We start from the raw sequence: 12,138 nt of genomic DNA on the forward strand, positions 1-12,138 counted from the left end.
AGTTAGCTATTAATACTCATCCAAATTTACTTCTTATGTCGTGAAAAAGCTGCTACAGAATATATGCCAGCAAGATCTCTCACATGTGATCAGATGAAACCCTAATTTGAGTTCAGATTAAAATAATTTGATTTCAGACACAGATAAGGGAGTGTATGTTTCCCAAGAACTGCCCTCAAAAAGAGAGAGTAGATATTACTGTCAACCTCAGAAAAAAATCTGTTTAAAAAAAAAGGAGCCATGTGAGATAACCAACACAGACAGCAGAGAAATTCATTGTTCAGCTATCATCAGTACAACATGCTGCAGTGATGTGGTTTAAATGACACTCATTTCCCAAGGCTAATTCATCCAAAATAAATAAATAAATAAAAAACCCCGAAACAAACAGAAAACAACAACTCATGAATACTACTCCGAATGCCACCTTCTATAGCATTCTGTGTAATTTTCACAAAAGCAAAAGATTTGAGAGCCTTGGGGCCTGATTCAAAGCTCACTGAAGCCAATGGATTCTCTTCATTGTTTTCCAGTGGGCTTTGGATCAGGCCCTTACTCTGTGTGTACTCATCATAGAAAAAAAGAGCAGAACTATATTCTGAAAATGTAATTAAAAAAATAAAATCACAGCTGCCCTGACCATCTCTATCCAACCGAAACTGCTTCAGCTACTTAGGGTATGTCTATACTGCAATTAGACACCCGCGGCTGGCCTATGCCAGCTGTCTTGGGTTTGCGCTAAGGGGCTGTTTAGCTGCAGTGTAGACATTCAAGATCGGGCTGGAGCCCGTACTCTAGGACTCCATGATGTAGGAAGGTCCCAGAGGTTGGCTCAACGTCCACACCACAATTAAAAATCCCATTAACTTGAGCCCCATGAGCCCACGTCAGCTGGCACGGATCAGTCATGGGTGTGTAACTGCAGTGTAGACATACCCTTAGAGACAAACTAGTGGTAATACCAAAGCCAAGGACAAGTATATTAAAAATGGCCAAACTATGAAAACAACTGATCTAATCTCCTATGTTACTATCGATGTAGGGAAAAAAAAAATCACCCTTCAAATGAGATATGGTATGGCCTACAACTCTAGGGTGAAATCCTGGCTCCACTGAATTCAGTGACAAAGCTCCCATTTACTTCAATGGAGCCTCGAAGTTTAAGGCCAACCATACATACAAATATTCAGAATCCCCAAATTATGTACAAAATGAAAGGCAAATTAGCATAAAAGCCCCCTTATTTTTATGGTTATGAAAACTGTCAACACCTCTGGTGTCCAGGACAACTCCTCCCTTACCTCCAAGAGGGACATCTTGATGTTGGGTCTTATCTTTTCTCCATTCTGAGACAACATCCAGGATGGCATTGAAATGAAAGTCCATGCGCTTATCTATAGTGGGGTCAGTTATCCTTCCACCTTCTTGGATCAAATCACATCTCTCCCCTAGTTTGTGCATTTTAATACCAAGCTTCAAAAGAAAGTTAAAAATGAATAAGCGTAAAATTTCTATGGGAAAAACTTCACTTTCTAAGCTGCTCAAGTACATATTAAAAAGAAGGGTAAATCCTTAGGAATAAGGCACTGTTGCTAACATGGAGTTTTTGCACACTTTACAACAACTGGTCAGGTTAGACATGAATCTCAACCTCTTAAAATAATACAAAAATTTAGTTCTGAATGGAACTTGAAACTCAGCAGTTAAACCAAGCCTATGACTTTTAAGCAACAATACATCAAAGGCAGTACAAAAATCCAAAGATTAGGAAATGGTAAAACTAAAGAGTCGCACACTTTGTTGCTTCTGTAGGTAGAGTGCATTGCACACAGCAGGAGCTCCTTCTGTTCCTCAGCATACACCCCACAAACTCTGTGTCCCACCCTTCCATCCCACTCTGTTTCAGAGACTCACAGCAACCTCTTGGCCCCTTCCCTCATGCCAGGGGCTCCGTGTGTCCTCCATGCTGCTGAGTCTGCCAACCAGAAGCCAGGGGCTCCGTGTGTCCACCATTTTCCCCTTCCAGTTTTCACCAATATCAATATGGCTTTGCCCATAGAGGACTAAAACATTCCCTGAATGTTCTGGAATTGATCAGATGTTCAATAATTCAATAATTATTGCATTATAGACAGAAAGACAGACAGAGATGCCACTGAGTTGAGTGTTAAACCTTGCTTTGCTTGGCCAATATTTTTTTTTTTAAAGTCAGAGTAAAGAGTTGACATGTTTCACAGAGTCCAAGTGAAACAGTTACTTGGAGATGTAGCACAAATTCTTTTCAATGCACTTTTACCTAATCAGAGATATGGCCTAAGATTTCCCCATTTTACCCACTTATCCTGTGAGACCCTGGGCTGCTTCCCACTGCAGGTCTCTTTTCAAAATACAGATCTATTTTTTAAAAAGTAAAAAATACCCTAAATAAATGATCACACACTATTACTCAACATATGAGCTCCCTCTGGGTATTCAGAGGCCATACTTTTCTAATTAAAATAAGGTTTTGCTATTTCCCCCATTATTCTTCCCAGTGCCATAGAGCATTGGATAGTTACAGGAAAATGAGCTGGATTTTCTCCTGGCTCTGGGTCTCCAGAAGACTAGTTAGCTAAGTTCCACTTGCAAAAACTCAGCCTGGGATCTGAACATAAAGCTGCCTTGGAGTTTGCAATGCTGGCAGTGAGAAAACACCTTTTTACTGGTAGCCTGTGTGGACTTCATCTGGAAGTCACTGAGAGACAGTATACATGAATCCCCACAATGCCATAAAACCACACATTAAGGTCAGTTGGGGCTTATAGTTGAAAACTATTGCCAACTCCAGTATAAGGGCTTATCTCTACAACCACCACCAAGCTGCTGGGGACTCTTACAACATTATCCGCAGTTGCAGGCAAAAACCATGGCTTCTTCTTGCAGGTGGTGCCTAGCCATTTTTATTTTAGCTATGTGCCTGACACTGTGCTAACACCCTGCTCTGTCCAAGGTTGTAGCACTAATCAAAGACATGGTTACCATACAGATGTCACTTACAAGACAGAATTATGTTTTAATCACACCAACCATGTCATAAATTGGGTCACCAGATGTGGTTGTTATTGCAATACAGATGGGCCCTAACGTTCTCAAACTTGATAAACTCTTATGCTTTACGGACTGACCATTTCTCCATATATGGATTAGTACTACTAAGGATGGTTATGAAAGTGATGTTTTTCTATGGAGGTCAATTTGGTTGCTACAAGTTAGAATAGCATTTCATCAGAATCTCTTGTTCTCACCCATTAAGTTGAGAACTTTCTCTATTAACTTGGTTCACCTAAGAGATGGACTACAGATACTTTGAGCAGAACATCTCTGAGCTAGTTATTTCTTCACCTCCTTTCCTGAATCAATGTGGACAATAATTTCATTTGAATTGTGTACTGCAAGATCTTCAATTAAAAATTTGCACTCTGAAAATACTTTTGTCTTTTGCTTCATTTATAGTTAAAACGTGGCATAGATCCAACTTAACTGTATTTAAAGAGCCATTCAAGACAATAAATACATATATAGTACTCTGTCTGAAAGGTAGTACTTGAAACTAAGGATTTTTCCTATTCTTTAGAATTCATAAAGAACTTAAATGGACCAGAGAAATAATTACAATCATAAATAAGAGCAGCCTTACCACAAGGAATTCTATTGTGAGGGAGCATTTGGTTTGATTGGTTGTTTTTGTAAGATGACTAATGTTAAAACGGAGATATTTTAAAGAAACAAATTATTTTAAGGTTAGCTCAGTCATTACTCTGATTATAAGAGGCTGACCCACCTTATTCCTGGAAGGAAACTTTTATATTCAGAAATATTAACTCATGTGGAGCAAAACCACGGCACTCACACATATATACATGCCTACATGGCTTTGTAATTAGACCATTTTCACTGACAATAATGCATAACCATTGCAGGGAAGAAACCCACTTGCTCACACATTAGTGCTATCGGGTTGTTGACACAGCCATTGACAATCTGTGCTCCTTTTCCTACAGTGACTCCTTTGAAAGTCTTATCGTCCCACACACGCCCGCCAATTCTGTCTTTTGCTTCTAGCACAATGACCTGTAACACAAACATAGCTTAGGAAGTTGTCAGAGAAGATATTTTAAAAACACTTATCTAGGCTCCAGGATAAAGACAAAATTAAGCTGCTTAGTTATCTTATTGAGCTTAATACTTTACTTTGTTGATAAATGGACACTAATGGAGCAGACCTTCCATTCATGTGTCTCAAATTGTCATTTAAAGGTTACTTTAAAGAGATACATACACACTCACACAGTTATAAAACAAAGGCTCATTTACACTTTAGCCAAAATTAATACCTTAATAAAACTAGGCTTGAGCATATTATCATTTGCTTTTTTCAACATCTACAAGGTGAAAAAACTTCCAATTTTTCAGGTTTAGGGAAAGGTGCTCCAGTTGTCCAAGTTAATATATGCTGACCTTTTGCTGCTTCTTTTAAAATACATTTAATGTACATTTCACATACTGAAAATAAATATTTTCTAAAGGGATAAGCAATATTTTCAATTAAAACTGTTTTTGCTGTTTGATATTAATATAATTCATTGCAAGATACATTTCTGCATGACTGAAACAATGCAGCTGGAGGACAACGTGCATTCCGTGATTCAGCAATCATGGAATGGGCTGAAAATGAGGCAGAATTCCAGCCTTCTGGATTGTGATGCTGTGTATAAGAAAGTTGACCATTTATATCACTGTTTCAGAGTAGCAGCCATGTTAGTCTATATCTGCAAAAAGAAAAGGAGGACTTGTGGCACTTTAGAGACTAACCAATTTATTAGAGCATAAGCTTTCGTGAGCTACAGCTCACTTCATCGGATGCATACTGTGGAAAGTGTAGAAGATCTTTTTATACACACAAAGCATGAAAAAATACCTCCCCCCACCCCACTCTCCTGCTGGTAATAGCTTATCTAAAGTGATCACTCTCCTTACAATGTGTATGATAATCAAGTTGGGCCATTTCCAGCACAAATCCAGGTTTTCTCTCCCCCCCCCCCACACAGTTTGTCGGGGGGGGGGGGGGGAGAGAAAACCTGGATTTGTGCTGGAAATGGCCCAACTTGATTATCATACACATTGTAAGGAGAGTGATCACTTTAGATAAGCTATTACCAGCAGGAGAGTGGGGTGGGGGGAGGTATTTTTTCATGCTTTGTGTGTATAAAAAGATCTTCTACACTTTCCACAGTATGCATCCGATGAAGTGAGCTGTAGCTCACGAAAGCTTATGCTCAAATAAATTGGTTAGTCTCTAAGGTGCCACAAGTACTCCTTTTCTTTTTGCGAATACAGACTAACACGGCTGTTACTCTGAAACCCTTCTTTTTGTTGTTACTCTGTTACACAATTTCCATAAGTCTTGCACAAAGTGTACCATGTAAGGTGTCAATGGAAAAGTTACAAGCTATCGAATATGATTATCCTGATTATATCCACGTTTGATCTTTGTATCTAAAGTTATGAATATTGGTTATGTATTTGTATCTCCAATATGTGTTTTGTTCCTGGGTGACACCCTCCAGATAGATTTACATCAGGGCTAGACAGCTATGTGTTGATGGCCCATTAAGGACACTCAGCTCACAATGGGTCATTGAAGAAATTCATCCTGCCCAGTAAGCCTTTCCTGTGGACACCTCAGAAACAATATGGCAAATAGCTGCATGAGTCAGCAAAGCATGCGAGCACATGTGATAATGACGTGACCCTGGACTCCATCTTGGGACCAAACATTTCTATGCACCTGGCAAAGAATATAAAAGACACCTGAGACACCTCCATGTTGCCTCTTTCCTGCTCTAATTCCCTGGACTGTGGATTTACAACTAAAAGGCGTATCTTGAACTCTGGACTGAGGCCCTTCCAATCTTTAGGAAGTTACCAGAGAGACTTTTGCAATCCAGCAGTCTATTCCATCACTGCTGCAAACCTGACATAAGGACTTTGCAATTGTAACCTTTATAACTCTCTTTTCTTTTATTAATAAATCTTTAGTTCATTTACTAAGGATTGACTGACAGCATGATATTTGGGTAGGATCTCAGTTACATCCTGATCTGGGGTAAGTGTCTGATCCTTTGGGATCAGTAAGAATCTCACATATGGTGAAATAGATTTTCAATAACCTCTAACTATATTAGACTTGGTTGTCCGGATGGGAGCCATGGGCTGGAATGCCCAAAGGGGACTGTGTTTGGCTTCCGGTTAACCAGTGTGGTACTGCAGAAGCTTTTTTGTTACTGGCTTGGGGAATCTAATTATAGAGTAAACCACCAGCTTTGGGGATGGTCTGCCCTATTTCTTGCAGTCTGCCCTGAGCGTTGAACTTCTCAGTGTGGCCCATCCAGGAATCTGGTCACAAGGATTTTCAAAAGAAATCGAGAAGCTAGGTGCTCAACTCCCACTCAATCTCCAATCCTGCAAACATTTACACCTGGAAGTATTTCCCCTGATTTTAATGGGACTACTCATGTGTGCAAAGTATTGCAGAATCCAGATGAGTGGGGGAGAGGGATACAATCAAATGTATGCAATTTATGTACACTTGTTTATTATAAATAGATCACGTCAATTATTTTTAATTCTGGTAAAGTTAATTTAATAAACAAGAGTTAATTTTTCCCTTATTATTTACATTATGATAACCCCTAAGAACTGCAGTCAAGGATCAGGGTCCCTCTGTTCTGGACACTGTTCTCATATGTCATTTTTTAAAATAGTATGTAAAATATGTACTAAATGTACTGCTGTTTTGCTTTGTTGTTTGACCTGAACTAAAACAACCAACAGATATTACCTCACCTAATTAAACCTGAGATTTTGTACATTTATTGGGCTCTTCTATGGAGGCATCTGTATTAGGATTATTATTTTTCCATTACTGAAGGACAGGTTTCTATGTAGTAGGAGGTCTGCTGTTTTTAAGTGTTGAATAATGATATTTATCCTAAAGCTTCTTACCTTAATTCCAAAGTTGTGCAGTTGTCTTGCAGCTGCTAATCCTGCTGGACCAGCCCCAACAATAATGACAGATTTCTTTTTTGTTTTTAAAAAAAGAGAGAGAGAGAGAGAGAGAAGGAAAGTAGCAAATGTTCTTACAGAACAAATCAGTTGGTGCAAAAACAAAAATCAATCATTGCACATTATGGGTGACATCTGTGCTCCCACTGATTTCAGTGGTGTGGGATCATGCCCATGTCCTCTAAAATAGTCAATGATAACTTTGAAAGGCATGATTTGTTAGGGTTCATTTAGTGTCACCGGAAGGCCAGTTATTGCTTTGGGGATACTAACTGGTTTATTTGAGGCCTTTAAAAGCATTTGTCTCAATTTACTTCGACTAAAACAGTGCTGATAAAAAGTCAAGCAAGTTAAGTGACCTAGATCAGACGCACCATGTATCTTGTAAGCATCTTTGATCACAAAAGGCATTAAATAACGAAAACTAGTTTAAAATACACACACACTTTTCATTTACATGTAGCATAAAATTGTACTTGGCATATCTCCTAGAAATACAGACATTACAGCACATATTCATTTCTGATCTACATTTCAGTGTTGTGTCACACAAATTGATAGTCAGATACAAGCACTCTTTGATCACAGTTCTTGAAGGGGTGGGGAATGAATCAGTGTTCATGTCACGCTCCCTGTGAGCACCTGGTCCGGCCGGGGAAGCTAATGATCAAACCAGCAGACCAAATTCGGTGATGAATCCTGGTCATGTTCACCTGAGGCACGTTGCGCATACACTAAGACGACGACAGTTCTTGAAAGCCATGTTTTCTAGCGTGGGTAAACAGGGGTGAATTGCTATGCTAGGAGGTGGAGGAAAGCAGAGTGTATACCATGGGTTTATAAAACAGGTTAAAAAGTAGTTCATCCCTGTCCATAATAGCCACGGAAACCATAGGCCTGATGTGTCCATGGAAGTCAATGGGAGTTAACACTTTGCTACCAAGATCTAAGCTAGGTTTAAACATGATCCTGGCTAATATGGCTGGAATTACAGATTGAAACAAGAGCCCAAATGTGAAAACAGAAATTAAGCAGCAGCATATTCTATCTACTAATTAATGAGAATATTATGGTTACCTACATTGTGGTATTCTTTGGGAAGAAGATGTTGGTCAGGACTGACTGACAAAATCCCTGTATTAATCAGCCCTTTTCTTGCCATAAAATAAAGTATCCTCTCCATCTCTTGCACACAGCGAATACGCACAAGCCCCCGCACAATGATGCGATGAGTACATTTGTGAGGGGTCAGAGCTTCCTGCATTTAGGGAAACAAAAACAAAATAAAGACGTGTTCATACAAAATGTTCCATGCTTTCCCATGTTTAAAACACATTTCAACCGTAATTCAGATGCTGAAGTCTAACCTCTAATCAAACAGGTTACTAAGAGAGATTAACAAAGAGTAAAGGTCAATTTTGTGTCCCAGCCAACTGCAGGGAGAGAACTCTAGACCATTTGATTCTTCCAATTTTCCCAAAACCAAACAGAGTGAATTAACACAGAACATATGAGATAAGAGTACAACGGACCTCAGCTACATCCATGCCTGCCAAGTACATTTAGATATCGCAGCGATGCTAGACAGTCAAGCTTTTCCACTGAATGCCCTGTGGATCCACCCAGTAAAGGTTTGTGCAAGTTGTATGCTACTCCAGCCAAAATAAAAACAGGATCATATTCAAAAATTGTGTATTAAGAGACCCAAGTCGAGAAGTCTTAGTTTTGAGAAAACCAGTAGGGCTTCTGATCTCATTTATACTACTATAAATCAGGAGTAACTCCAGTGAAGTCAACTGAGTTAAATCAGTATAAACAAAGAGAGAATCAAGCCCACAACCATGTCTGCGGTCACTTGTGCCCCTGCAGATATACCAGAAGGTGGCTGTGAGACTCCTATTCATTACATGGTGTTTGTGTTGCAAATAACATGCTCAATCTGGATTAAGTTTCTAAACTGCTAGAAGCTTTGATATTCTACTTTTCCTCCTTAGTCATCCTCAGCTGTAGTTTTGCCATAAGCCTGTTCTCACGCTTACCCAGGTGTCAGTACTTACCTAACATTCACATAAACAAGAAGTACTGAAGTGCCCTAAAAAGCCATTTAGAAATATTCTGAAGCTTCCCTTTACCAAGCTTGTACAGGGCTTTCATCTTAAAGTTGGAGTGTTTCAAAAACATTTGAAGATCACTTTAAAGGAAGTTTCTTGGCATTATTAAGTATAAGTAATTTTTTGTTTAGTGCTGGTTGTTTTGTTTTTTTACAATTTTTAAAAGTGCAATTACTGTGTCTAATGAAGATTCTTCATAGAACACAGACTCTAGGAGGGCTCTTCTGCCTATACTTCTTGGAGGCAGTGCCTTAGAGCACATTATTTGTAAATATAAAACTATACCATTAACTCTCAGCCTTACTTACTTTGCAATTTGTGTACCATAAAGACAGGATGAGGTTTCTCAAAGCTAGGTACATGGTAGGATCTCGTGAATATTCTGGGAACTCATAGAGCTCATCTAATTCCATGACATCTGGTCTCACACAGAGTGCTTTACCACATTCATTGGGCTGGTAGAAGGGCTGGAAGTATCTATTCATCCCTGAAATGGAATAAAGACAGGCCGTGAATCAGTCATACTCTGCTGTATCTACTAGTCGGTTCCTGGCCAGTCTAAGATTATACACTGAGCATGCCCAATGACCATCCTCGGGGTGGTAGTGAGGAAGTCCTCAAACCTCTGACAACTAAGGATTGTCCCAAGTTTTCACTGCTTTATTCCCTCCTCCACCCTCCAAGTCCTGCAATGCAGACATTGTCCTTCCAGCTGAAGAGATCTGGACCTATCCAGGTTAGAGTGGTTTTTTGGCTCTCTGGGTAACACACCCAGGTGGGACAAATGGATGCAGTAGAAAGAATCCAGGCCAATAGATATTCTAGTCTAACATTCAGAAAATTCTTTGTTCTCTCTGAAATAAAACATCATCTTGAAATGCAGAATACATTGAAGAAGAGTAAGTTGCTAGACAGTCTCTGACATCAGCAATTCTGAGTACATGAATTTTAGAACTATCACAGACAGCTAATATGAAAATAAACTCTTTATTCACAAATGATTGAAACCCTTGTGTTTTCCGAATTATTGCCAATAATGATCTTTTACATTTCTAAAGCACCATCTTATCCAAGAATCTCAAAGCACTTTACAAACATTAATGATGTAAGCCTCACAGAAGTGCTGTCAAGTTTCTAATCCTATAGAGAGATGAAGTGATTTGCAAAGGTCACATGGAAAAATCTATATCAGTGTTGGGACCAGAACCCAGATTTCTTGTCTCAGCACCACACGGCATTAACCTCAAGACCATCCTTCAACCTAATGTGCAGTATAATGATTCAGTTCAAGTAACTGAACATGTAACATTCAAGAAAAGGACACAAATCTTTGCAGAGCTGCGTCATGTAAACAGACCACCAGTTTTCAAAATGTGGGTCACGACTCTGTTTTAACGGGGTCACCATGATTGGCTTGGACTTGCTGGGGGCCGGGGCCGAAGCCTGAGCGCCACCTCCTGTGGCTAAAGCTGAAGCCCAAGGACTTTAGCCCTGGGCTGTGGGGCTCAGGGTACAGGCCCCCTGCCTGGGGCTGTAGCCCTTGGGCTTCAGCTTTGATCCCCCTGCCTGGGGGGAGAGGGCTTTGGCCTTGGCCCTCCATCCAGGGCAGGTTCAGGCTTTGGTCCCCCCTCCTGGGGTCATGTAGTAATTTTTGTTGTCCGAAGGGGGTCGCAGTACAATGAAGTTGGAGAATCCCTGAAATAGACACACGAACAGCCCTTACCAGCTACATTAGGTGCACTCTTTATGTGCTCTAACTTCACAGCGTTGGATTCACCAAGTAATCGGTTAGTGCTGGTACAGGAGGGACTCATGCCTACGCAGTCTGGATAGTATGCAGACAGCAAAGGAGCTGCCACACTGTCTTTAAGCAAAGGAGGGAGGATGAGCATGGAGTACCACCAATGGTCTGAAACTTCAGCAACTCTCTGGATGGAGGAGAGAAGGCAGAAGAGAACAAGCATCAATACTCTGAACACATTTGACTTGGTTTTTCCATTTTACCCCTCAAAACTCAGACCTGAGAGCACTAAAAGCACTAGCCTCAGAGACAAGACAGTTTAAATCACACAGACATTTTTCTTCCCTTTCTCTCCCTCCTGTGCCTGACTTAGAAAGCGTGAACTGTTGCCATGTGCATCAGAAATGAATCTGCCAAGAGCCACAACACAGCATCCATTTTGCAAGCTAAAAAAAGGAGACATACTTCACCACTTCATCCAGACTAGGCATTTTTAATTGTTTCTGATTCAAGACAGCTGAATTTAGGAAACTTAAGAGGCTCATGGCAATACATAATTGATCAGTTTCATTTACATTCTTCCCTCCCTGCAACAATGAACCTTGTCTTGCAGATCTATAGTTACAATGCAAAACAAATACAGATCAAAAAGCTTAAATATGTAGGCAAGCTTACACAAGTGTTAACAAGAATTAACCTGAACAAATTGTGTGGCATAAAGGAACTGTTCATACACTTGCCAACTTTGGCTTATAGCACATGATGTTGTGCAGAGAAACTGCAATGCACTGTCATGCCATTCGTGATGGCATCCCAGTCTAACCAAAATATAACGCCACACTTCAAAACAGTCAAACCTTTGCAATAATTGCGAAAAATTACAGTTTAGTTTTTCACATAGTACGAAGACAGTTTACGAAACAGGACACTAGCCTGAAAGAAAATGGAGACCCCCACAAAAAAACAGGGAATTTTCTGCCCAAATCTGGATGGTTAGTGCAGGTACTGTATGCCATTTTTGCCCGATTAGATCCCAGAATCAGGAGCAGACCTAGAATCAGGGCCTTAAGTCAGAGACTATGAAAACCACACCAACATTTATACTAAGAGGGAAGAAAAATTAGAAGGTTGAAGTGTCAGCCCTTCCCCATTATTAAAATGGATCCTTCTCCAGATGAGGCA

At 40.0% G+C, this 12,138-nt stretch overlaps 1 protein-coding gene across 2 annotated transcripts in view; it reads right to left on the reverse strand.

Moving 5' to 3' along the window:
* Window positions 1–12,138, reverse strand: part of KDM1B (lysine demethylase 1B) — a 39,751-nt gene that overhangs the window by 16,060 nt on the left and 11,553 nt on the right. For both annotated transcript variants that reach the window (XM_074944802.1, XM_074944803.1), the window contains 6 exons: window positions 10,939–11,143; window positions 9,524–9,702; window positions 8,186–8,362; window positions 7,045–7,119; window positions 3,973–4,110; window positions 1,302–1,473 (listed from right to left, as the gene is read on the reverse strand). In XM_074944802.1, coding sequence (XP_074800903.1) covers window positions 1,302–1,473; window positions 3,973–4,110; window positions 7,045–7,119; window positions 8,186–8,362; window positions 9,524–9,702; window positions 10,939–11,143 — 946 coding nt within the window. The remainder of the gene's footprint in view (window positions 1–1,301; window positions 1,474–3,972; window positions 4,111–7,044; window positions 7,120–8,185; window positions 8,363–9,523; window positions 9,703–10,938; window positions 11,144–12,138) is intronic.

Source organism: Natator depressus, chromosome 2 (genome assembly GCF_965152275.1).
Source record: "Natator depressus isolate rNatDep1 chromosome 2, rNatDep2.hap1, whole genome shotgun sequence".
NCBI lineage: Eukaryota > Metazoa > Chordata > Testudines > Cheloniidae > Natator > Natator depressus.